The sequence below is a fragment of the Punica granatum genome, chromosome 7 (genome assembly GCF_007655135.1).
Source record: "Punica granatum isolate Tunisia-2019 chromosome 7, ASM765513v2, whole genome shotgun sequence".
NCBI classification, from domain to species: Eukaryota; Viridiplantae; Streptophyta; class Magnoliopsida; order Myrtales; family Lythraceae; genus Punica; species Punica granatum.
In genome coordinates this window covers 19,036,215-19,060,820 of record NC_045133.1, presented here as the reverse complement: position 1 = coordinate 19,060,820, position 24,606 = coordinate 19,036,215, and the positions used below count along the sequence as shown (strand labels likewise).

Genomic DNA, 24,606 nt, shown 5'->3' with positions numbered 1-24,606 from the left:
AAATGTAGAATTCCATCGCTGCCTCGTAGATATAGCTTGATGACTTCCTACTCCATAAATACAGAGAACAAAGTTCAGTATATTCTAATGTGCACTAAAATTGAAAATCAAACGAACTTGTAAATCTACCAATTGCTCTTGACCGCGTTTGGGGAGAATTCGGAAGCAAGAAATTGTTTTTTTTTTCGGTAGAGACGGGCGAGGCAAGAAATTTCAATTCTTTTTTTTTTTTGGTAGAGAATGTCCCTTTATATATATATATATATATATATATATATATTTCATGCTTTAACGTGTTGTACATAGGTTTGGCATTTAAGCGTCTTTCCAAATATCGTGAATTTATCTAAATACGAGAAAATATGATAGAGCAGAACAAGCCACAATTATAGACATCGTAAAATTTCTTAAACTAGGTCTAAACTGACATAATTTATAGAAACCTCAGTAAGGTAATATATACAGTACAAGAAATGTGTTTCCGTGAGTGAAAACCCTATACATAATCTATTTTATTGAAAATAATTATCTATAAGTCTACTCAAGAATAAACCGGACAACAACAACGTTAGCCGTTTGAAGAATTTTATTTTTCCTAATGATTCATTCAGGGGGTACTGGCCAATGGCTACAAAGCAACAAGAATTTTAGTAAGATTTAAGTTTTCTTATAATGCTTTAGGCTTGCCTCTATAAGTCTCCATGGATAGCAATTTTGTTATCACAAAAATGGCCACGAATTCTTTTTTTTTTTTAAGGTAAGATAGTATAATTTGGTCACTGTAGATTTTAATAACAAGATTTTTCTTTTCTTTTCTTTTCTTTTTTAACTCCATCGGTCAAAGAAAATCTTCTTGTTAGACAAGCCTCTTTTTCTTTCTTTTTTCTTTTTAAATTTTTTTCTTTTTTTGGAGTGGGGTATCAAACATCTGCAGGGTTTCCGCATTCGATTGCACAAAAAACTCAATTGCTTAAAAGCGATGATGAGAATATGAAAGAACATAAAATTGTGGAGAATGAAATGCCCATAAAATAGAAGTTGAAATTGTGACTGGAAACAAAATCTTATCTTACTCTTAATATTGACATATGCTATTTGTGTCGAATTCGGCAGTGCCGAGTAGACACAAGGGCATGCCAGTAATTTTCAGCATCTTGGAGTGCAATTTAATGGCAGCTCAGTTTTCGGCACATTCGGAGGAGTCAAATTTAGATGAAAAGCATTTTCCCTCACTATTTGGTTGAGGGTAGTTGCTTTTTTTTTTATTTTTTGACAAGTGATGTAGGTAGTGATTTTGATGTGAGAAAACATCTTGAATGTGGAACATTCTTCGACTAGTTGCTGCCAATCGAATCTCGACACTTTTTAGGACATTGAATGATTTGTTCACCAAACTCTCTTATTTAAAATTTTCAATGGACCGATCATGAATAACGAAGAAAATTAACACCAATGAGGACTGGGGGTTGGATCGTAAGAAACAACCTCCAATAATCAAGCTAGTCCTCAGTTAAATTAATGGAAATATTGCCAAAATACGAATAATGGAGTTACCTCTTTAGTGAAAAAGGAAAGGAAAGGAAAAAAAAAAAAAAAAAAAAAGGTGGCAACAAGTAGCGATATAAGTTAGCTCATAGTTATCCTGAGACGGGCCCATCTAACTTAACCCAAGGCTCTTGGACACTAGGGGAGGCCTAGGCCCAATTAAGGCAGTCCTCTTGAAATGGGCTCGAGGGAGTCGTCAGCGTTGGTGGGGCATAAGCCCAATGGAGAAGGCCCGTGGGATTTGCCCTCGGCTATGATTCGGGAAGGGGTAGCCCATTCACTCTAATAATTTAATAAAAGTCGTTAAAAAAGAAAATTGATTTTTTTGGAATTTATTTATTTATTCGGTGAATAAAAATTGTGGAACTCATTGCTCTCACAATTCCGAAAGATCGAGCATTAAAAGTTATTCATCATCCCAACAAATGTGCTTACGAGATTCAAATTTGTATTCTCCTTCTTACGGGATTTGAAACTACTTACCATTCAATCAACATTTTGTTGATTGGAATTTATTTATTATATTAAACAAGATCATTTTTCACTCTCTATTTTTTTTCCCTCCCCACCCTCTTCTCTTGTAAGTCCTCGGGAGATGGCGCCTCAATACGACCACCACCCCCATCAGAGAACTCTAAGACATACACTAATGATGCTCAACTATGCGATGGCCCGGTGGGATCTTGATAGGTGGAGGTCCCGCCTCCTATCATCGAGCTCATGTTTGAGGTCTCGAGTGATCTTGGTCGACCATGCCGGTGTAAGAGCAACAACGAAAACAAAAACCACATAGATTTGAAAGGACCAAAAGTTTTCTTATATATTTAAAAAAGTTGATGACAAGGATTTACAGTGTCTAGTAACGAAGTTAAGTTTGATTTAGTTTGATTTAAAGAGATAAAGACAAAAGTAGTTAGGAAAAGTATGTAATAGAATTTGAAGAAGAAACGGATAAAAAAAGTAATGATTTTATTGTTAAATTAAGGAAAAGTGTTGAAGTTAAAGGAAAAGTGTTAAAATTAAGAAAGAGCGTTGAATAGTTAAAAAAATTTAGTATTAAACAATTAAGGGTAAAATGCAATGACCTCCCTTGAGATTTCAAGAAATACTGCTCAACCCCATTTTTTGAAAAAATATGCACTTAACCCCATTACTTATTTGACCGTACCAATTTTTGGGCAAAAATTCCAATCGGGACCATAACTTTTGGGTTTTTACTTTTTAAGACATACATTTATTTTTTATCAAATAAGGCCCACATTACATAAAATTTATGTAATGACTAACTTATTTTTAATTTATAAAATAAATAAATAAATATGACGACAAAAAAAATTGAAAACTTTGAATAAAGGGAGAAATAAAGAGAGGAAGGGGCGGTGGTGGGCCACTACCGGAACCGACCACCATCGCCTAAGAGATATCTTTGTAGGATGTTGGATATCTCGCCTGAGATGATAAGTGGCTAGAGACGTGTCACCGGGGAGGACAATAACACAATGAAAAAATTGTATATGTAGATAACAGTTTCACATTTTGAATCGCGTAACATTATCAAATGGTTATGAGGCGACGCTGCCCCTTCATTGGTGAACACTGCTCCAAGTAACATATTGGAGGTCTTTCTCTTCTTTCTTCAATTAGTTTTTTTATTTAAAATTGAACTAAAATAATTTAAATATAAGAATAGTTTTATGCGAATTTGGTGACCTTATTCAGTAAAAAGTAAATATAGTCTTACAAAGAAAAAACTCAAAAATTATAGACTGAATTTGAGGTTAATCCCATATTTTTAAAATTCCTAAACTACCCCTACCCCTACATTTCCACATCCATGCACCCTCTCGTCTACCTGACACCCCCGTTCACATGATCAATCCCTTTTGGCCTTTCGCCTTCTGCCCCGATCAGCCTTTCCACTTACATCCCTCGCCATTTCCCTCGCCAATGGCCTCGCTCTGCCTGCGCACTTAGCGTTTCACCCGCCTCTAAACCATTAACTCTGCAAACATCCCCCGTTGCCACCCTTGCATTTGATCTCACAACCTCCCTAGCCATCGCCCTCTCCTTACTCGCCCGCTTGCCACTCGCCTTGTCCACAAAAGTTGCATGTGTGTAGGAGATGGAAGGTGACATGTTGGTGATGGGTTGTTGTTGCTAGAGGAAGGAAAATGGCGTGGGGAAGAAGAGGAAGGGAGGAAAAGGATGTTTGCATTCCACCTTGTTCAGCCATGGAAGAAGAAAGCTGAAGAAGAAAAAGGATGCAAACCAATGGTTCATGGGGATGACCTCAACATCCGAATTTTTAGTGAGCTGCTCATGAACTTTTTCGGTCTATGTGACATTTTTCCTTGATCTCTACTAGGTTGGGCACATCCTCTTAAAATTTCAAAATTGTTCGATCTCAAGAAGTACTCGAAAAAAATTTTCTTCAACAGTCGGCTGAAACCTAGTAATTTGGTTTAGGTTTGTGAGGAAATCTTCAATTCTGTACTAATCGAGCTAAAGTATATCCCATTTTCTTTGATTTTCTAAACCTTCGGTGAGCTGGGAATCTAACGACTTTGGCCATGCTTGAATATACAAAGATTTGATTTTTTTTTTATGCATTTCATCCCTCGACAAGCAGAATCTATCACAGTTTAATGATTTTATCCATGGTACACTCAAAAATTCATAACTCTCCCTTCACGTTGAATCTTGGGACAAGTGACCGTTAAATCGAACCTAACTTGATTTCCTAGGTCAAACATATGGGAATCGCCCTTTTAGGTTCAGGATTGATCATGACATTATTCATCAAATCCCATGCTCAAGCTGCTCTATTCACTATTTGGACACCCCAACTCCCACGAAGTTTATCTATTTGCTTAAATGGGTTCTCGATGTGATTTTTGTGTCGAAATGTCCCCGACTCATCAAATTTTGATCTAAAAATATAGAACTTGGCTCTATAATCCATGAAGGTAGTTGTACTCACAGAAGAAAACTATATTGAGATGTGGGTTCCTCTTTATCTACTGCTTTCGGTTCGAATATTAATAATTCATATCTTACTTTTCGGGATCAACTGTGTGTGTCACAAAATTCCATATGTTGTACTAGCCGTTTTCTGTCGGAGTTTTGGAGGGTTTTAGCTGGGAGCCCTCTTAATAATCTTTGAGTGTCGGTGGACCAACACAGGGTGTTGACAAGGTCAAATGGGATTAAGGGCATATTTCTTTAATAAATGGGGTTGAATGCTATTTTTGCAAACCTCAAGAGAGGTTAGTGCATTTTACCCAAAAATTAATTTAAATAATAGATAAGGAAAATTATGAAAAGAGAATTTGAAGAAAAAGATTTTTAAAAAAAGGTCATGAATATGATGTTGAATTCGGGGGAAGTAGGCTTAAGGGGGCATAAGGATAGTATAATGCTTGAATTATGTGAAGAATAGCAGTAATTTCATGATAATTGAAGGATAATATGTGATATTCTTTCAAACTTGAAACTAATTTTTGGGAATGTTGTAATCTTAAGCCCCTCGCCAGTCCATCCCTGCTAGTCCAAAAAACACCGCATAAATTGTTTCTATAGATATCTTGACGGTCGGACCAGTATCTATAGATGCTTTATATCCCTGCGGAATACACACCAGATACATATATATGTTCTAAATCTTGAAAGGCGGGACGCCCATGGCAGATGCATTCCATATAATAAAAGATGGTAAAACGAAGCTCTCTTGAAAATTATCAAAGAGGGTTTTGCGCAATAGCGCATATTTTCGATTAATAATTAAGAAATTTCATGTTCAATATCGGTAGTAAAATTATTTGTACTTCTTTTTTAATTATCATGATTTTTATTTTATTGTACTATGTGATTAGGCCATGAACCTCTTTTTGTGTGACCGAAAAAAGCTCTTCCAAACATACAAGGTGGAGAATGAAAAATTGAAGACTTGAAAGGGCTAAAACTATTTTTTATATTAACAAAAAAAAAAGAATAGTTGAGATCATGGTTGTCAGAATCGCGATTCGAATCGTAGAATCGTACGATTCTACGATTCAAGGAGGATCACCGATTCTGATTCAGCTAGGTGAGTCGGAATTGTAGAATCGGGCCCATAAGCGGGCCGAAGCCTGGACCCGAAAGCCCAAACCCGAAACCCCCCTCCCACCCGCCCTTCTTCCTCTTTTCCTGTCATGAAACCCTAATTTCTCCCCTACTGAAGTCCTTCCAATTCGACCTTCGAACGTCTTCAACGAAATCTTCGATAGTTCGATCCACCTACTTGCTTTGATTGACGATCCACCACCTTCTTCTTCCGAGAAGCTAGCTTGTCCAAGCTTCGATTGCGGTTGCGGACCTTGCAGTTACTTCCTCTGCATTTTCCAGGTATGAAAAGTGTCGAGTACTTTTCCCTTTTACCCCAATTGCACAGCCCTTTCGCGGTTGAATGGATGTATCCTTCATGTTCTCTGCTATTTCCTTTCGATTGAGTTTGATGGGTTAATGTGTTTCCGATGCTTTTGCCGTCGAGGTTTATCAGCATTTCTGGGAATTCTCAGACTCGCGAGTCGCGTTACTGCAGCCAATCTTACCCGAAGTCTCATCTTATTCCTCTTTGCCGTTGTCTTTGCTGTCGTTGAGCTCGCTACAAGAAATCCGGGTCAGTGCATCCTCGACTCGAACGGCTCTGTTTTCCCTTCTAGAGTCCCCATATGTGTACACTGTCGATGCATCGTTCTGCCAGCCTAACTACTATTGCCATGCCGGCTTACAGTCTTGTTCGTTACTGTCTGCCCGTTCTTGTCATATGTGGTTGTCCGATATGTGTGTTTGGATCGAACCACTTACTGTCAAGACATGATTTACAGTATCAATTTGGCCCATAATTTGATGGGAAGAAATCTAGCGGTTTTAACTAATCTCTTCTGTCATTTATTTTTCTGATATGAGTGCAAGGTTATTAATGGTTCCAACTGGAAATTCCAAGATTACAATATTGAAATGCTGATCTTCATCGGTTTTCTCTCTGTTATTTTCTGTTCCCTGTCTCTTCTTTGTAGGTTTGTGTTTTTATTTGAATGAACAAGAATTAATTTTTTTTTCTCAGAAAAGTATGTTACATATATATATATATATGTTATTTTTTTTAATTACAGGTAGAATCTTACGATTCACGATTCGAATCGCGATTCACGATTCTACGACCCTCGACCGATTCTAAGTAGAATCGCGATTTTGACAACCTTGGTTGAGATCTAATTTCATAAATCAAACAATTTATATTTATGTACTATCCTAATAAAAAATTTGTTTATTAATGGTTTAGTCCACTACTATTTGAAAATTTTGTAGGAATTACTACACCCCATCTTTGTTTTTTTTTCGGTATGTACCATGATATTCAGAGCTTAATGGGATCTGATTAATTCAGTCGGGAGATCGAGTAATAAATGTTATTTTTCCTCCCAACAAGTGCGTTTCTCAGGATTCGAACTTGTGTTCACCTCCTTACGGGGTGAGCTACTTACCACTCAACCATCACTTTTGTTGGTACACCTTACCTTTGTTTTACTTAGTTTTTATCAGCATTTTACCCGTTTGCCTGCCAAAAAAAAAAGTTTACTACTATAGAACAACCAACGCATAAGCTGTTCGAGTCTTCAAAGGTGGGTGGTGTACGCATAGCATACGTTTGACGGTGGGTCGGACACCGTTTGCAACTACAAAACCAGATTAATCCAAATTCAATAATTCTTTTTTTTTAGGGTGGACCATCTAGTATAAGAAAATCAATCGGTGTTTATTTCCTTCAAATAAAATATCAGGTTCAAGTCTTATGCATGAAGAAAATTGATGTTAGAAGAGCTTTTCTCCCACATTAAATCGATCCAAGTCGAACTGAATTAGTCGATACCCGTTGGGCTTTCGGATACGATAAAAAAAAGTACAATCATTCATTCATGGCAGATTCAACCTACATCATTTTAAACCATGCGTTCCAAGGACATGATGGATGGCTATCATTAGTTATAAGAATTTTATCAGACGATGCAATATATTTATTTACAATCTAATTATTTATACAGTACCATTAATAGGAATTACCTCCCAAAATAAGAAATATGTAAAATTTAATAGAGGGTACAGATCACCATTATTCACGTGCAGGAAACTGATATATATATATATATATATATATACACATATATTACATTTTTTTTATTAACTCCCTTCCACCTCTTCACCTGAGAATTCTCGGAGTAGTTTGTTCATGGGTCTGAATCCCAATCCGCACTCTCCGACATAAGTCATCCCTTTGCTCCGCCTCCTGCACTGCTCTCGTGCAAGAAAACAGAGACCATCCATATGGAGTCGGGGACGCGTCACGAAGGGGGCCCCAACTCCATAACCGAGCCTCTGATCCCGCCCGTTATTGGTCCACGCTGGCTGCGTAATGGCACAGACGAAGAGAGGGAGATCGAGTCTTTGGATGAACCACAAGGCAACACCTCTTTCTTCAACGCTTGCAGCAACGGCCTCAATGCTCTCTCAGGTTTCTTCTCTCCCCTGTACATGCCTTTTTTTGGTTAAACGGCAACATTAGTATTTTTTTAATTGTTGCACATGCGCTGAATTAATTTTTCATTTCTTAGTAATTAATGAAGGGAACAACTTAGATTCGTCGGACTGTAGAGACGTAAGCAAGTTAATGAAGGAGGAAATTTTCTTTAGGGGTTTGTACATAAAAATTAGAGGAAATTTTAAGGTATTGATCCAATATTCCTATATTAACTTTTCGGATAAAAAATAATGTCCAAAAAAGATTGTAACACTATCCGTATCCCTTTATTAATTATTATTATTTATATTTTTTTGAATTAAGTCCATAGGTCTCCTTTATAACAAAAATATATATATTCTAATCTATGTCTTCAAATTTTGAATTAAATATGAGAAAACTCAAATGCGGGTCTGTTTATTTTTAGTAAAATTTTCTTTATTTTTCTTTATCTTCCTTTTTTCTAAATTTATTTTTCTAAAAAAATTGAGAAATCATTTTTACAAATTCAAAATTGAAACTTTTCAAACTTTTGATATCTAACAATGGTCGCAAACTTTTCAATTAAAGGGGAAAAAATAGATATAATTAGAAAAGAAAATATAATTGATAAAAGGACTTCCAATTAAAGAGAAAAAAATTAAAATTATTAAAAGTACTTTTCTAAAATTACTTTAAATTTGGTGAATAAAAAATATCTCTTATCCTAAAAAAATCATTTTTAAATTTGGTGAATAAAAAATATCTCTTATCCTAAAAAATCATTATTCATTTTAGGTAGGTAAACACATTATTATGATTTTCTATTTTTCATAAAAAAATTTCAAAAAGTTGAAAAATTTTCCTTGGAGTTTTTAGAGACTTTTATTCAAGATCCAAAATTCATGTCTTTTACTTTTCAGTAAGTGCCCTCACGAAAAATTACATCTGGAAAGGTGTTTCGGACCCCCAATCTTGTGGACTATCCACGAAGTTTAATACTAACCCTTCAGGCGAAATGCAAAATATTTGAAGAAGCAACCCGTCTCTATCGGAGATATTTATGCAAGGAAGAAATAAAGTAAAAAAGAAATTACCGGTCAATAAGTATCGCTAGTACAAAATATTTGAAGGAGCAACTTGCATCGATTTGATTCATATATATCATAAAAAGCTAATAACGTAATATTGATTCGATGTTTATTCTCTTCTTAAATAAGATTTTAGATTTGATAGTCTTGTCGATAGAAAAAATTTATTTTGGGAGAACTTTATCTTTATTGGGTTTATTTGACTCGGTTCTAGATTGATCCAGGCTTATTAAGGCTCCAAAAATCAAGTGGTGCGCCCCAAGAAAAATATACCATAGAAAACTGAAATTTCAGTTAGCTGGTTAATTTAATCAAACAATTACAGCAAACAAAACCAGACAATTCTCTTTTTAAATTCAGATAACCGAGGCTTATTAGAAGGAAAATGCCGAAGAAACCCCATGAATTCTCATTTTAAATTCAGATAGAGACCGGACCATGCATGCAGGACCATTTCTTCTAAAATATATCAATTCTGCAGCGGTTCTTTGTCGCCTTAAGATTTGCTTTTGGCGTTTGGGCCCTCTAGCATTGTTATCAGAACCGGACCGGACCGGCCGGTTCGACCGGTCGGACCGGGAACCGGCACCAAGTCCGGTCCGGTTCGCCTAAAAACCGAAATGGCAGCTTTGAACCGCCGGACCCATTGAACCGGCCGGTTTTAAGCAAAATTTCATTAAACCGGCCGGTTCTATGGGTTTTTATGGGTTTCCTATTTAATGTAAAAATTGGTTGGTTGTATAAGGATTTGAACTCATGACCTCTTGCTTTTCATATTAGCATACTACCAACCAAGCCACCACCACTTTTTTGTTCTTTTAACTCTACTTTTAAGTACTTATTAAAATAAAATATTTATTTTGAAGTAAGAAATATTAAATATAGATACTTTCTTATACTATTGTTATATTTCTTTAAAATCATCATACTTTTATCTTAATTATCATAATTTTTTTAATAATATGAATATTTATTTTATTTTAAATAAACGAGCGGTCCGACCCATCGAACCCCCGGTTGGACCCATAAACCCATGGCCCCGTACCCCTTCCGGTTCATCATCCGGTCCGGTTCTGATAACACTGCCCTATAGGAGCGGAACAGTTTGTCTTCATGTTCCGTAATTGAAGGGCACTCAGTTGCATTCGACTTCGACGTATCTTACCGGGGAAAGTATAGTACTATTACTAGGTAGAAGCTACACTAGCTGATCATTGTCACTATATTGCCCTTCTGGACAAGTGTGTGAGAAGGGAAATTCGAGGCCTGCTCAGCTTGTTTCAATATAAGGACGGTTTAATGATGGTACTTATCGGATCAATACCCGGACCGAGTTTCACTTTTGAAAAATTTTCTAAGAGGATATGGAGTGATTATTATAACCTTGCATCCTCAATCATTGGATGAGTGAACGGGACGCGGGGTCCACACGAATGTACGGTTGGGATGCAGGGATTATGATGACTCCATATAATTGTAGAAGCTCCCTCACTTTTGATTCAATGATCATCGAAATCTCATGAACAGTTGATTGCATGATTGGAAAGAATTCTCGACGTGATGACACAATCCGTTGGTACAACTGTGTGGCTGATGGCAAAAACTTGAGTTATTGTCTAGACATTTCGATTTTATAGTCACCTTTGTCCGTATTTATACGAGATATCTTTCAACACAAAAGTTCTGCGCGACGAGTTTAAATTACATCATGATAAGACAATAAGCTCTTAAAGGCATCCATTGAATTAAGACAGTCCCATCTCCAGCCACAAGTTCGGGGTCTTTCCCATCGGCCGTGATGAGTAGGGCAACACAGATACGTCAACCTCTGATCATATCAGATATTGGTACAGCTCGTCAGTTAGTCAGCATCAGAAATCCGTACAACCTTTCCAAGCATACATATGCATGTGGGCCCCTGATCTAGGAGACCAACTTGTCCACCGTGTCTTTTGCATGTAATATTGTTTTATGCACATTTCTTGGGTTCCGATTTTCAGCCACGATCCAAATACAAAACTCTTATTCTTACAAACAAGAGTTTTGGCAATCGTACAAAAGTTTTTTGTATAATTGTAGAAAAGGCAAAACTCTTTAACTGCAAGAGTTTTGATTTTGTAGAAATTGCCGTTGTTCTATTGTTTTCTAAAATGTGTGATTTGACTGGTACAAGAAAAATCCAAAGAACATGTGATTTTAGGATAATGGAATCCAATCATACAAACAGAGATAGAGCAGACATTTGTGTGGAGAAATTCAAAAGGACAGGGGCAATTAATTAAAGTGTTAGGTTCTAACACGGATCTGGAGCTCCAAGACTATGACAGGATAAAGATAGCAAAGTCCTTTTGGTAATTAATGATTTGGAGCTTAGCGTCTAAATTTGGTTGCAAGTCGATTTCGCTGACGGGGCAAAGGCAAATCTCCATTATCTCTAGGGCGTAGTGGTCCCACGTTAAATGTGACGTGGACATACGGATATACGTACGTCCGCGCTTCTCCTTCCTCTGGAATCTTGTAGTAAATATTCTGCTTCTTTCATATCAGGATAATTGAACTGAAGTAATGGCAATTTCGATTTTATTAGAGGCGCTCGGTTAGTTCATATGAGGGGAACTTACTGTCAGGTTAATTAAACTAGATGGCTCTGCATGTTTTCATGCTACCCGAATTGATGCTCAAAAACTCGTGAATTTCTGAAATCTTAAAATGCAAGTTTTTCTTGGTTACATAAGGAGACATGTGGATTTAGTACAATAAAATAGAAATATTAATAACCAACGTGGATTGGTCCATATAGCACTCTCAATGAGACCCAATTGTCAAGCTAACTGGTGAAATTTAAAGGCATTTTAATAGACCGCACCTGCAAATCATCAATAATTAGCCTAGTGGATACATACCCATTTTCTTTCTTTTCTAACTCTTCTTCGTTGACGTGATTTTTAAGGAAAATCCCTCGTTTGCTTTGTATACCGCACCAGTATACGTAACATCATTATTCTTGTTATCAAGAATTTCGTGCGATGATTTTCTTCTTTTGTATATTCTATCACCTTTTTGCTTTCTAAGTTTTCCTTAGACTTTAAATATTATTCTAATATATACTATCTGGCTTAAAACATATTTAAAAATTCAATCTTAAGAAAGATACAAAAAAATTAGTTTAATTTCTTGGCATTATTCTATATGTTAACTGTTAAGATTATTATTATATATGTTTTCGTTGTCACTATGTAAAAAATGAAACTTGCACTTGCATACGAGCAATATTTCATATGTTGATAACAAAAAAATCGTGGGATTGACCTCTGGCCGACATTATTAAGATACTCAACATTTCCAAAATTCTAAATTGCTAATTGCAAAATGAGGAATGATGACTTGCATAAGTAACCTTACAAGAAATTATCTTTTTATAACTTATAATTTTCTGACTCTAATAAGGAAATTAATACACAATTATTAAATATAATTGTGATTGTTTTCCAACAAGTCAAGTTCCTTTTATAATTTTTATTAATTAAGATTAAGAAAAGGGTGTACTAATGCGTTCAAACATGGTTGAATAGTTCTAATCTAAAGTATAAACCGTATAATATTCAATTCCAATATGTTTCATATAATGATTTTGTCATTTTCCGCATCATAAAACTTAATTTTGGCTCATTTTATGCCATTTTCTTATCTTGTACTAATGAATATCTATCTGTACACCGGTATAGAATGGATTCAGTGAGATTTATTGATGTATATCTGATATGCATATTAATTATATACTAAAACCAGACAGATATCATTCGACCGATATATATATATATATATTTGTCTATTGTGTAGGATCTTTATTTATTATAATGTGACGTAGTTATTATAGATAATATCCTAGTTTTAGAAATATGCTTGTTCGCTTTTCCAAGAAAATAATAAAGATATATTAACTGAGTAGCGTCCCAATTATTATATTATGACAAAAATAATAAAACCTATTTCTTACTTAAAATGTCCATATAAAATAAGGAGTAATCTCTCTATCGATTAATCAAATTACCTTTTAATTATTTCTACTAAGTTGGAATAATCTATGAGCAATTTCTGTGCACTCTATATATTTTAACAATTAAATTGTCCTCCGCTGTCTCAGCTGCCCAGATACTCTGTGTCCAAACTTTCCCATCCCTGTCGACAAAAATAAAATTATTGTTATTATTAACTAAACATAAATATAAATATAAATAACAATAAATAAACTAAACAATTATTTCTTGTCCGTGGGAAGGAGGTGGTGAGTTGGGTCGGTTTTCCAACCGTAGCCACCCTCCTCTTTTTTTTAAAATTAAAAATTAACATTTTCTTTTTGTAATTTATTCGTTTGAGTTAAAAAACTTATTTGAATTGGTCATCAATTTAAATAGCATCTTTTTATTCATGATTTTAAAGATGTTCTAATTTTTTCAGTGCAACACAACGTTGTAACTAGCCATCCACTGAGACTAATTTCCTCATAAGTAGTGGTTTGGCCATAAATATGATATACTTTTAACAAATCTCGAATTCTACTTACTATAAGTAAAGTTCATCACTCAAATTAGGCCACTTAAAGTATATTATATTGCGATTAGCGTCTCCTAATTAGAAATATTGCTGACAATTCAAATTAAGAAAGCGAGTAAAAATATTAATTTTATACCATATGACATATTAATTAGTATAATCTTTTTGAATTTAAACCATTCAATAGGAAATGAGAGTTCCATATTTTCTATACATAAATAGATTTATCATTCGTTTCAGTTATATCTATATTGATTGTCATATAAACTAATATGATAAATTAAAAGATGACGAAAACTTTTTCGTCCAGCGCATCGCGCTGTGGCACGCTATCCTATCCTAGTCTTATCTTATCTCAAAGGATTAAAATTGGTCCATCATACCAAGGGAGTGAGTTGGGGAGCTTTTCCGACTCACAGGTGCTTCCCTCTAAAAAAGGTTTCAATTTTTTTTATTTACTCCTTCTGTTTAGTCTATTGAATCTGTCACCATTTTTAATATTAAAATTGGTCCATCATACCCAGGGAGTGAGCTGAGGAGCTTTTCCGACTCACAGGTTGCTTCCCTCTAAAACAAAAGGTTTCAATTTTTTTAATTTACTCCTTTTGTTTAGTCTATTTAATCCGCCACGATTGGACCATATATTATGAGAAAAATGTTTTTTAGGGAACATGCTAGATATATAAATTATAGTATGTATACGTTTTTTTTATGTATATTCTAGCTTCATATTGCTCAACAATTTTGTGTAGAAGAAATTTTTTAATTTAAAATCTTGAATATTAAGAGGAACCTATCTTAAAAATATATATCTATAATTTTGATTTTTTATTTCAAATTAAATCTTTTTCAATTATATATACTCCTCAGTTGATATAATATTTCTAAATGTGCTAACCATTGACATTCCATAAGTAACAAAACTATTGAAATTTCATATAAAATATTGAACTAATCCCAAGATATTATTCATAAACTCAATTACCTAAATCAGAATCGTTAAAACATTGAGTTGTACTTTCTATTTTAGTGAATAGGACTTCATAGCTCATACTCAGTACAAGACACATAAAATATTGTGCAATGATTCAATCATATAAATCTCAACACACAAAAATGATGCATTGTTTTGATAAAATTTGTAACAATAACATTCTCGATAATATCACATATAAATAACCTTATTCACAATATGAATAAAACTAATAACTGATTCAAATATATATAAACTTATATCTTATTCAAATAACACACTTTATTTGGTATAGGATTAAAAAAAACTAAATTTGGATTAAGAATATAACTAATAAATTTCTCGCGCGATCCTGCCGCTAAGCGTAAGTTTCTTTTTCTAGTATAAGAGCAAAAAGCAAAAAAAGTGAGGTTAATTTTCTTACAGATATTAGAAAGATCTATATTAAGATTGCTTTAAATTGATTTCAATATCTATTTAAATTATGCATATACTAAATAAATTCTATATATTTCAAACAATGCTACTCATATTGCCCCCATAGGCACAACCTTTGCAAGCCAAAATCTCCGTCGCAAACCTATGAATGTGCAATGGCAGTAGAAACAATTTCTTTGGACTTAGCTATACAAGGGCCTCCTCAATGCAGAACGTCTTGTGTGAGTTATACCTACTCAACTGATCACAAGACCGGGCCTGTCACCATGCCCCTCCCAATACCCATTAAGGTCACAGCATCTTCTGCAGTACCTTAAAAACAGGTTAATTCGGAAAAGTAGTTTCAACTTACAATCTGTCTTGAATTTCCTGGTCTGAAGCTTGAGTTATATATCGTAACGAGTATGACCAGATTTTTATCGCCCTGATATAAAGTGCCCATTTTCTCTGGGTGAGCATATACAGTCGGTATGTTCGGATAACCTATCTTCCGTGATCTATCATATGTGGGACTCACCCCTCATGTGCTTGTTTCATAATGTAGTTGGGTCCACGAGACGTGTAACCACTTGTTTCTTATAACAATGGTCCATGCGGTCATGATTGACACATATACTACAACCACTATCTCCGTTTGGTTTTAGAATGAAAATATTTTCATCTCTACTTCTCTTTATTTTATTTTTTAAAACAACACAATCATTACTTTTCTCTCTTTTTCTTCAATTTTTTTATCTTAATTATTATTCAATTCAATATTTTAATACTAAATCCTGTAAACTATTCATTATTATTCATTACTTTTTCATGTTCTTCCTCAATTTCATTATTACAACCCCACTTACATATATATATATATATATATACTTTTTTCACCAATATACGTGTTTGTTTTTTACCTATTTCAATGGAAATCAAGTTAAATTTTGAAATTTAACTCTATTGCCAAATGGACCAGCTGGGATATTGGGGGATGCATTGTGTTGTCCTTTTTAGAGATGAAATCTTCTAGGTCATGTGGTGTCTGATGGTTCAAGCGAACATTTATTCGGTCCACACTTAAGCTCACATAAGGGACATGTTCCAAGATTTGGGAACCGGACCCTACCCTATTAAAACTTGGAACCGGAACCTAAATTATACTACAGGTTTTGAGTACTATGTTAGAACCTGTAATTTTTTTTTCTCTTCAATCACAATAAATGAAATAAATAACTAAAATTCAAAAAGATCTCATTCACAATCACTCAAAATAAATAAATGTCGACATAGATTAATCGGATCATATCCATCTACAAAACTAAAGGATTATGTGGCTCTCTTTAATATTATATAATAGAAAAAATAAAATGCCACTAAACGATTATGTGATGTAACTCTTCTTAGTAAACAAAGTAAATAAACTCTTTTTAGAATTTTGTTGTTATTACATCGCTCATAGATAATTATGTAAAGGGATAATTGCGCCATATAGACTAACGTTTCAAGGGATTCTTAGTTCTAATCCAAACTTGATTTTTTACCTGAGATATCCCAACGTTGACGTGTTGATTTCACATTTAGCCCGACGCTAACTTTCCGTCCAAAATTGACGGAATTGCACACGTGGCAGGTTAATTTTGTAACGTTTTTACCTGAGATATCCCAACGTTGACGTGTTGATTTCACATTTAGCCGGACGCTAACTTTCCGTCCAAAATTGACGGAATTGCACACGTGGCAGGATAATTTTGTAACGTTGCTTACATGTGTTACAAAATTAACATGCCACGTGTGCAATTCCGTCAATTTGGACGAAAAGTTAGCGTCGGGCTAGATGTGAAACCAACACGTCAACGTTGGGATATCTTAGGTAAAAAATCAAGTTTGGACTAAAACTAATAATTCCTTCAAACGTTAGGCTATACGACGCAATTAACTATTATGTAAATATAAAATAATTTTTTTAGAAAAAATATATGTCTCGGGTACTGGTTCCGCAGGTACCTTAAATGTTGGATCTGGAACCGAAACCTATTTTCACCGGTTCCTTAAATTACTACCCGGACCTTACCATATTTTTAATTGAAATTTCCCGAACCCTATCATAATGGGTAGGTTTTAACTAGTTCCGAGTATACCCGATATCCATGCATTCCATAACTCCTTTACTATGGGCATAAGTTAGGGAAGGCACACCTGGTTTCCTTGTACAAAATAGGCACCTCTTTAAGCATGAAAATCATGGGCAATAGCAATAGCGCCATTTATTAGCGTAGAAAGCAAAAGCTAGCTTAGTCGTGACCGTCGTGATTTCTTTTTCAATAAAAATCATCGCGTGATTATTAAAGTGCGTCACTGATATCTCAGATGTAAAACGCACATGCATGTGAGACGAAGATTTGCCTTATATAATAATTGATGACCATGTAACGGATCCAATGTCTGGACGGTTGCAAATTGTGACTGACCACGCGTAAGTACACTTTCGTGCTTATGGAATTTTCTTTGTTTTATCAAAATCATGTTAAAAACATGTATTTTTTTTTTACAAAGGAGGTTCATGCGTTTCATATAATGAAATAAAAATTTTAATAATAATTAAGGGACACGAATAATTCTACCGTCAATATAAAATGTAAAATCTTTTAATTATTAAATGAGGACACATGGTACTGTTCTAGACCTTTATATATATATATATATATATATATATATATATGTTGTTTTCAAGCACATGAGAAACGATAGAAATAAAGCTAGCTACGCGAGGTGGTAGGCCATCTGGAAAAACTTGCTCCCAATAAAGTTGCAAATTAACCAGTTGATAATAAAAATCAACTGAAATTTATCAACCACAAGTTTCGTTCTAGTTTTATAATCGATCGATGATTGCGGCAGACACGGTTATAATTGGTATCTTCCCAGATAAACTTTATCATTAATCTGTTTGCTTAGCACGTAACTTTTCCATAGATCTTATATATATATATATATATATATATGCTTTTGTAAATTGATCTTTTTTCTGTACTATGATCGTATAGATATATAAAACGTATATGTGATTTTCTTTCAAGAAACATGCATTAATTGGCACGTCCCTGTGTTTGCTTGGACACACACATGCTAGTCTGTAAAAGTGTAGGCTAAATACTATATAATGTCCCTTTTTCTTGGACGACATATTCATATCCTTGGATGGCATTCATACCATCATGTGTGTTAGTACTTTATGCAACATTTGTTGTTTACCTAAATATCGTTTACATAATATCTCGCTCATCGCCAGAGATCATCGCATATTTTGCCTTTTTTTTCGTATTATATATATAAATTTCTGTTCTTTCATTTGTGTTTTCCAAAGCAAGGCTCATGGGTCCTAATCATAAGAAATTGAGAAACAAAGTGCTGTATATAGAAAACTCAGTAAGTGGAAATCAGAGGATCTCAGGGATCAGAGAAGCGAGAGAGTTTCAGCGCGCATTAAAAAGTCACATTACATATGTGTGTGTATATTATTTGTAGTACAACACATGTTATTCCCGGTTTTTTTTTGTCATTATCTGTGAAGTTTCTACCAGACATATCAGTGACTGTGCTAATGTAAAAACTAAAAGTTGCAGTTGATATATATTGAGAGCTGCTAATCCTGTTATTTGTCACTATTTTCATAACCGGTGCCATATACGTTCAGAGTGGCCAAAGAAGGAAAACCAAAAAGATAATTGTATTTATATATAAGTCTTATACTTCACCATTTAATAGCTTGATTTTTATATTGAAAATGATTCTGAACCTGTATAGGATCAATTAAAAATTTGATGTTATCTCTTTTTTCTTTTTTTCTTTAGCACGAGTAGAATGGCAAATCATACGAGAAGGGGCTCATAATCCAGGATGGCGGCCTCAAAGCAAAACTTTCGGGGGGGTGGGTATCTAGGAGAGGCTTCTAGGTTAGTGCTGCTATAACTGAAATTGGATTGGACCATCAAATCTTTCTTCTTCTTCTTCTTCTTCTTCTTCTTCTTCTTCTTCTTCTTCTTCTTTTTTTGTTTTTTTGTTTTTGTATTAGTTGGACCATCAAATTAAAAGAAGGCAATATTAAATACTAAATAATAATAGTAAATATTAGAATTATTTGTTTCCTCCTGACAAGGACAAAGGGTCCAATTGACTGTACTCGTTTGGTGGGGAGCATTCGGAGGAATCTCTTTTTTTTTTTTAATGTAAAGCAAATAAGCTGCAGGAAAAAAAAAGAAAAGAAAAAACCCGGCCAATTTCTATTGCACCTTCCTACATGCTTCTGTCTCTCTCATTGGACTGAAGCCGAGGAAAATACATATATATTTGTATACATATAACACAATGAAAACAAGTGAATTACTGGACCTAATCACATTTGGTATGATAGAATGGAATAAAAATTTCATTTATTTGGGTTGATTATGTCAAAATATACTGTTAGAATACACAGCGACATCGATATTATCGTTAGTAAATGATGGGTACATGCACGAGGGAGTCAGCATCCTCTGATTCGGAGGAGAGGCGATCTTGAAATCTTAGCATGTGCTAAATATATGGAGATGATCTCGCTATAAAAATGATTGCTTAAAGTCAAGACCCGCACCATATCTCAGGTTCAACCCAACTTTTGCCGACTCCTCCTCTTCTCCCTCCTCCTCCTCTACACTGCCGAAACCCGTGATGGAAGCACAGTCGCACGACCTGGACGTGCCTCTGTTGGTTGATGAGAAGCAGGAGACCGGGTTCGCACGGAAGGTTGAGGAGGTCGAGTCACCGGACTGTGAGGATAACCCTAGAGGCTGCACTTCTTTCTTCAAAACCTGTTTCAATGGCCTTAATGCTCTCTCAGGTTCTAATTTGCAACCTTCTCATCTGCCCCGTCTCACATTTTCTAGTCCTCCCGAGCCTCATCGAGTATCGAGTTTTACATCCACTCTAGTGGATGAAGCTCTTGCATCTTCCTACTTGAGTCTGCAAAGAATGGTCGCATAAATTGCATAGCGTTCCATTTAGTAGGACCGCATGTCAGCCGGATTAGGATGTATGAGGCCATGGAGTGATTTTCTTTCTCCATTGGTCCCACTCTACTAAGTATACGAAGCCAGGAAAAGCTCCAGATCTAGACGTAGCTCCGAACCATCTGATCTTAATAAAAGCCATGGCCCTAACAGAAAAATCCAAGCTTTATCAATTTTGTTTAGATTTAGATCGTGTTAAATCCCATATTTGATATATTTTGTTGCTATACTTTCCATCTAGTTTAGACTTTTTCCGGGTTTGGATTCTTCATGTATAGAAGTGTCGACAAAGTGAAATCTCTATTCCCCGCTGTAATATAATTTACTATGCATTCTATATGCAGGAGTTGGGATATTGTCCACCCCGTTTGCGCTCGCATCAGGAGGATGGCTAAGCCTACTACTCCTCTTTGCAATCGCAATCACCGCCTTCTACTCAGGCCTGCTCATCCAGAGGTGCATGGACTCAGACCCGAGCATCAGAACGTACCCTGACATAGGAGAACGCGCATTTGGTAGAACAGGACGGCTCCTGATCTCAGTTTTTATGTATGTTGAGCTCTTTCTAGTGGCGACAGGATTCTTGATCCTGGAAGGGGACAACCTTTACAATCTACTTCCCAGTGTGGAGTTCGAGATTGGCGGATTCCTTAGCAGCAAACAAAGCCTTGTGGTAATCGTCGCCCTCATCGTGCTTCCCACAGTCTGGGTGGACAATTTGAGCATCCTTTCCTATGTATCGGCAAGTGGAGTTCTAGCTTCGGGTATTATTCTTCTGTCAATTTTTTGGACCAGTGCATTCGATGGAGTCGGGTTCCGACAGAAGGGGAGGCTTGTGAACTGGAGTGGAATCCCGACAGCTGTTAGCTTGTACGGTTTCTGTTACTGTGCACACCCAGTTTTTCCGACCATTTACAATTCCATGAAGAAGAAACATCAATTTACGTCTGTAAGTATGAACTTCGATTTCATTAAATGAGTATCCTTGTAATATGTTCATGAAATCGGGAAATCATATATGCAAATGTCTTGCCAAATTCTATTTTGTTGGCTTAGCTTTGAAAAGCACTTAGAGTAAACTTTAGTTTATTGTCTAAAATGTGAAAACACTCTTTCTCATTTGAAGCATTGGAGTTTTCACATGAAAAGGATGTGTAAAGTCTGCAATCAAAGAGATCATTAAAACTCTATCTTGTTCACATGAAGCCTGTCGATATGAGGTTCGCATAGTGTTTCAAGTAGTGGTGGCAAAGAGTTGAATCCGAGATGTGCTGCTATGCCTTCACGATCTGTTTCTAAACAATTCTATATGGAAATTTCTTACTGGTCTTCTGTCTTTCGATGTTCAGTGCAAATCCGGTTGGTCGTGAAACCTAAAACATGTGCAACTTGCGATTGCAGGTCCTTGTGGTTTGCTTCATCCTCTGCACGCTCGGTTATGCTTCAATGGCCGTCATGGGGTACCTGATGTTCGGAGATGCTGTTGAATCTCAGATAACTCTCAACCTTCCAGTCGGGAAACTGAGCTCGAAGATTGCAATCTACACAACCCTCGTGAATCCCATCTGCAAGTACGCTATAATGGTGACCCCCATTGTGAATGCCGCCAAACGACGCTTCCCGTGGCCCCACAACAAGAAGCCACTTCGGATTTTCATTAGTACAGCATTGGTGATAAGCACCGTCATCGTTGCCATCTGTGTCCCGTTCTTTGGGTACCTTATGTCCTTGGTTGGAGCTTTTCTCAGTGTATCAGCGTCAATAATTCTCCCGTGCCTGTGTTACTTGAAGATTTCAGGTGCGTACAGAAGTTTCGGGTTTGAAAGCGTCACGATAGGAGCCATCATTCTATTGGGAGTATTGGTCGCAGTCTTGGGAACTTATACGGCTCTCGAGGAGATAGTCATGCACTGGTAGATTGTTCTGCCATATCTTGCTATTTTTGGTGATAGGCTCCATCTCTAGACTTAGCATTTGTAGATTGTTTTGTCGAAACAGTCGTAGACTCGATTTTATAACCTGTAAGCTGAATGAAATCATAATTCCTATGTCTAGAGCTTAAAGGGAAGAAAGCAGAACCTCTCAAAGATCCAAAAGCAAGATGCACAACAATAAAATTATGGAAATTTTGATGGGAAATTTGGACTATGCAAACAGAACACGGTATCGTGATGGCAATCACTTCTTCTATGGTTGTCCTCGTGATCGACTTCTATAGTACCTTCTCCAGCCATCATCTTCAACCCTTGCTCCTCATGACCGTCATGATGGTTCGGGTTCGATCCCATAAAGGTCCTGTGTGTCCCAGAAGTACCCGGAGACATGTGCGAATGCATGAACAGAGGATGCCAAGGAAGACAACATGGTTCGGCCTTATCTTTGTGGTTTACGTTGTGTTGGCAGAGAGAGAGTCGAAGGGCTTCTGCAGCGGAACTATGCTGGGCAAGGCCAAGTATCACTGCACTCTATGCCCATATATTCCTCACCTCCATTCAATCAAAGAATAAACCCACAGTGTGTAGATTGCGGCACTCTGCGTTCATGTCAACTAGAACAGTCCCCAATTGGCAGTTAAGGAGCATCCATTTTTCCGATCACCTTGGGAGTGGACGCATCGGCCATCGCCCAAGGCCCAAACTCCCCATCTCGACACAAGCAGAGAGCAACACCACAATCGACCTCTCATCTCGCTCAAAGCCACGATCCCTCATCTTCAAGAAGTAAATGCCATCGCTCACCCATGTGTTCTCAATGCAGGCTGTGATGATCGCACTCTAAGAAACAACAGCTCCAATGGGCATTTCATCGAACAACTTGCAGGAACCCCGGATGCTCTCACATGACCTATAGGACCTGATAGAGGGTCCCCAATCCAACGTCCACATTCCCATCCAATCCTAACCTATAAACCTCCGCAGGGACCCACGCCCGAGCTCGAGCGCGGAGACCCGAGCACACAATGTCAGTGCAAAAGGGATTGGGTGTTTGTTGGGTCGGATTCCTTACCCTGCATCGTAGCTCGGGTCGTTCGTGGCTGCAGACCGTGCGAGCTGGACTGCAGGAAGGAAGGGTTCGGGGGAGAGGCCCCAGAGGTGGGCGAGGGAAGAACAGAGGTTGAGAAGGGCGAGGGGCCTGTGCTTGGTGGAGACGAAGAAGTTTGTGTTACGGTTGAGGATTTTTGGCGGGAAAGTGGCATTGGAGGTTGGCATTGGTCCCGTTCGGGTGTCTACTGGTCTTCGACAAAATCAATGAACTCTTCGTTTCATATATATTTTTTTCATTTTTGAGTAAAAAAGAATAATCTCTCTCTTTTTTTCTTTTTAATTTTTTTTTTCTACCAGGATCTGAAGGGCAAAATTTTGAAAAAAAAAATGCCCCTTTTGATAAGAAAAAGTGTTTTTTGGTTATAAACAAAACTTATGAACTCGACAATGAAATATAAATTATAATAATTAATAAATTGTACGGACAGTCTGATAACGAAAAATTCTATATCATCTTTTTAAATTATAATAATTAAAACGAAATACATTTATGCAGTTGAACTTCACATGCATTAACCTTCTCTCAAATTCATCCAAAAAAATGTTAAATTAACGGAATCAGAATCCAACTCAATATGCTTTGGTGCGAGCATGAAACGGCAAAGAGATTGGTAACAAAAAAGTTATCCGGCAAACTGGCTCTATTGTCTAGTACATCATTCACGTGCCAGCTAGAATATCGATAAAGGCCTAAGCATGAAATTATTTTAAATTGAAAAGTTTCAAATCGATGGCAGAGAATCGAACTCGTGTACTCTAACAGCACCAGAAATTAAAAAAAGGAAAACAGAGAGAGAGTTTTAGAGTGAATGAATTAAAAGACTGCTTCTCACTGGATTAAGGTTGCATAAATCACATGTATAAAGAAGGAGCACTAATTAGGCTCTTGCAGGGGTAGGTGCGTAGAGTGAAGTCACTCTTTAAATATAATTCGACAACAACCACGAGAATCTATATAAAGTAATAAAAGTCGGATTGACTCATCAAACGATACCACATAGAGCGAAAAAGAGTTGTCGTCACTTGATCTTTCGCATGACCGCAAATAATAATTTGACAAGTGTCATTATGCCATTATCCCACCTTGCTTTCAAAAATCGAAATAACATGCGCCTGTGAAAGATGAAAAGCTTATGCTATAATGAATTAATTGAAAAAAAAATCGGCAGATGACAAAAGAATAATGAATTTGCGGAATCGGTGTCTATAATATTTTCCGATGGAATCGACAAATATTCCGCGCACTTTCTCCATTTTTACTTGTTGAAGTTCCTCTTTAATAATGGCACTGAAAGGTGGGTCTTGCTTGGAAGGGTGGTCCTTTCAAGATAGGTACCAAATTAACCTTGCGGTTATAAAGTACATTCATCTTTTACATTCCTGCTTAACGGAGCCACTG

General features: G+C 36.2%; 1 protein-coding gene across 2 annotated transcripts; it reads left to right on the top strand.

Annotated features, from left to right (window-relative positions):
• Nucleotides 1–7,768: 7,768 nt before the first annotated feature.
• On the top strand, nt 7,769–22,302 carry LOC116214330 (amino acid transporter AVT1I). Of its 2 annotated transcripts, none has more exons than XM_031549744.1 (3): nt 7,769–8,095; nt 20,508–21,112; nt 21,565–22,302. In XM_031549744.1, the coding sequence occupies exons 1-3, from the start codon at nt 7,909–7,911 to the stop codon at nt 22,078–22,080; spliced, it is 1,308 nt and encodes a 435-aa protein (XP_031405604.1). In that variant the 5' UTR covers nt 7,769–7,908; the 3' UTR covers nt 22,081–22,302. The 2 variants fall into 2 exon arrangements, with proteins under 2 accessions (XP_031405604.1, XP_031405606.1); XM_031549746.1 differs by lacking the exon at nt 7,769–8,095 and adding an exon at nt 19,714–19,994.
• Nucleotides 22,303–24,606: the final 2,304 nt, after the last annotated feature.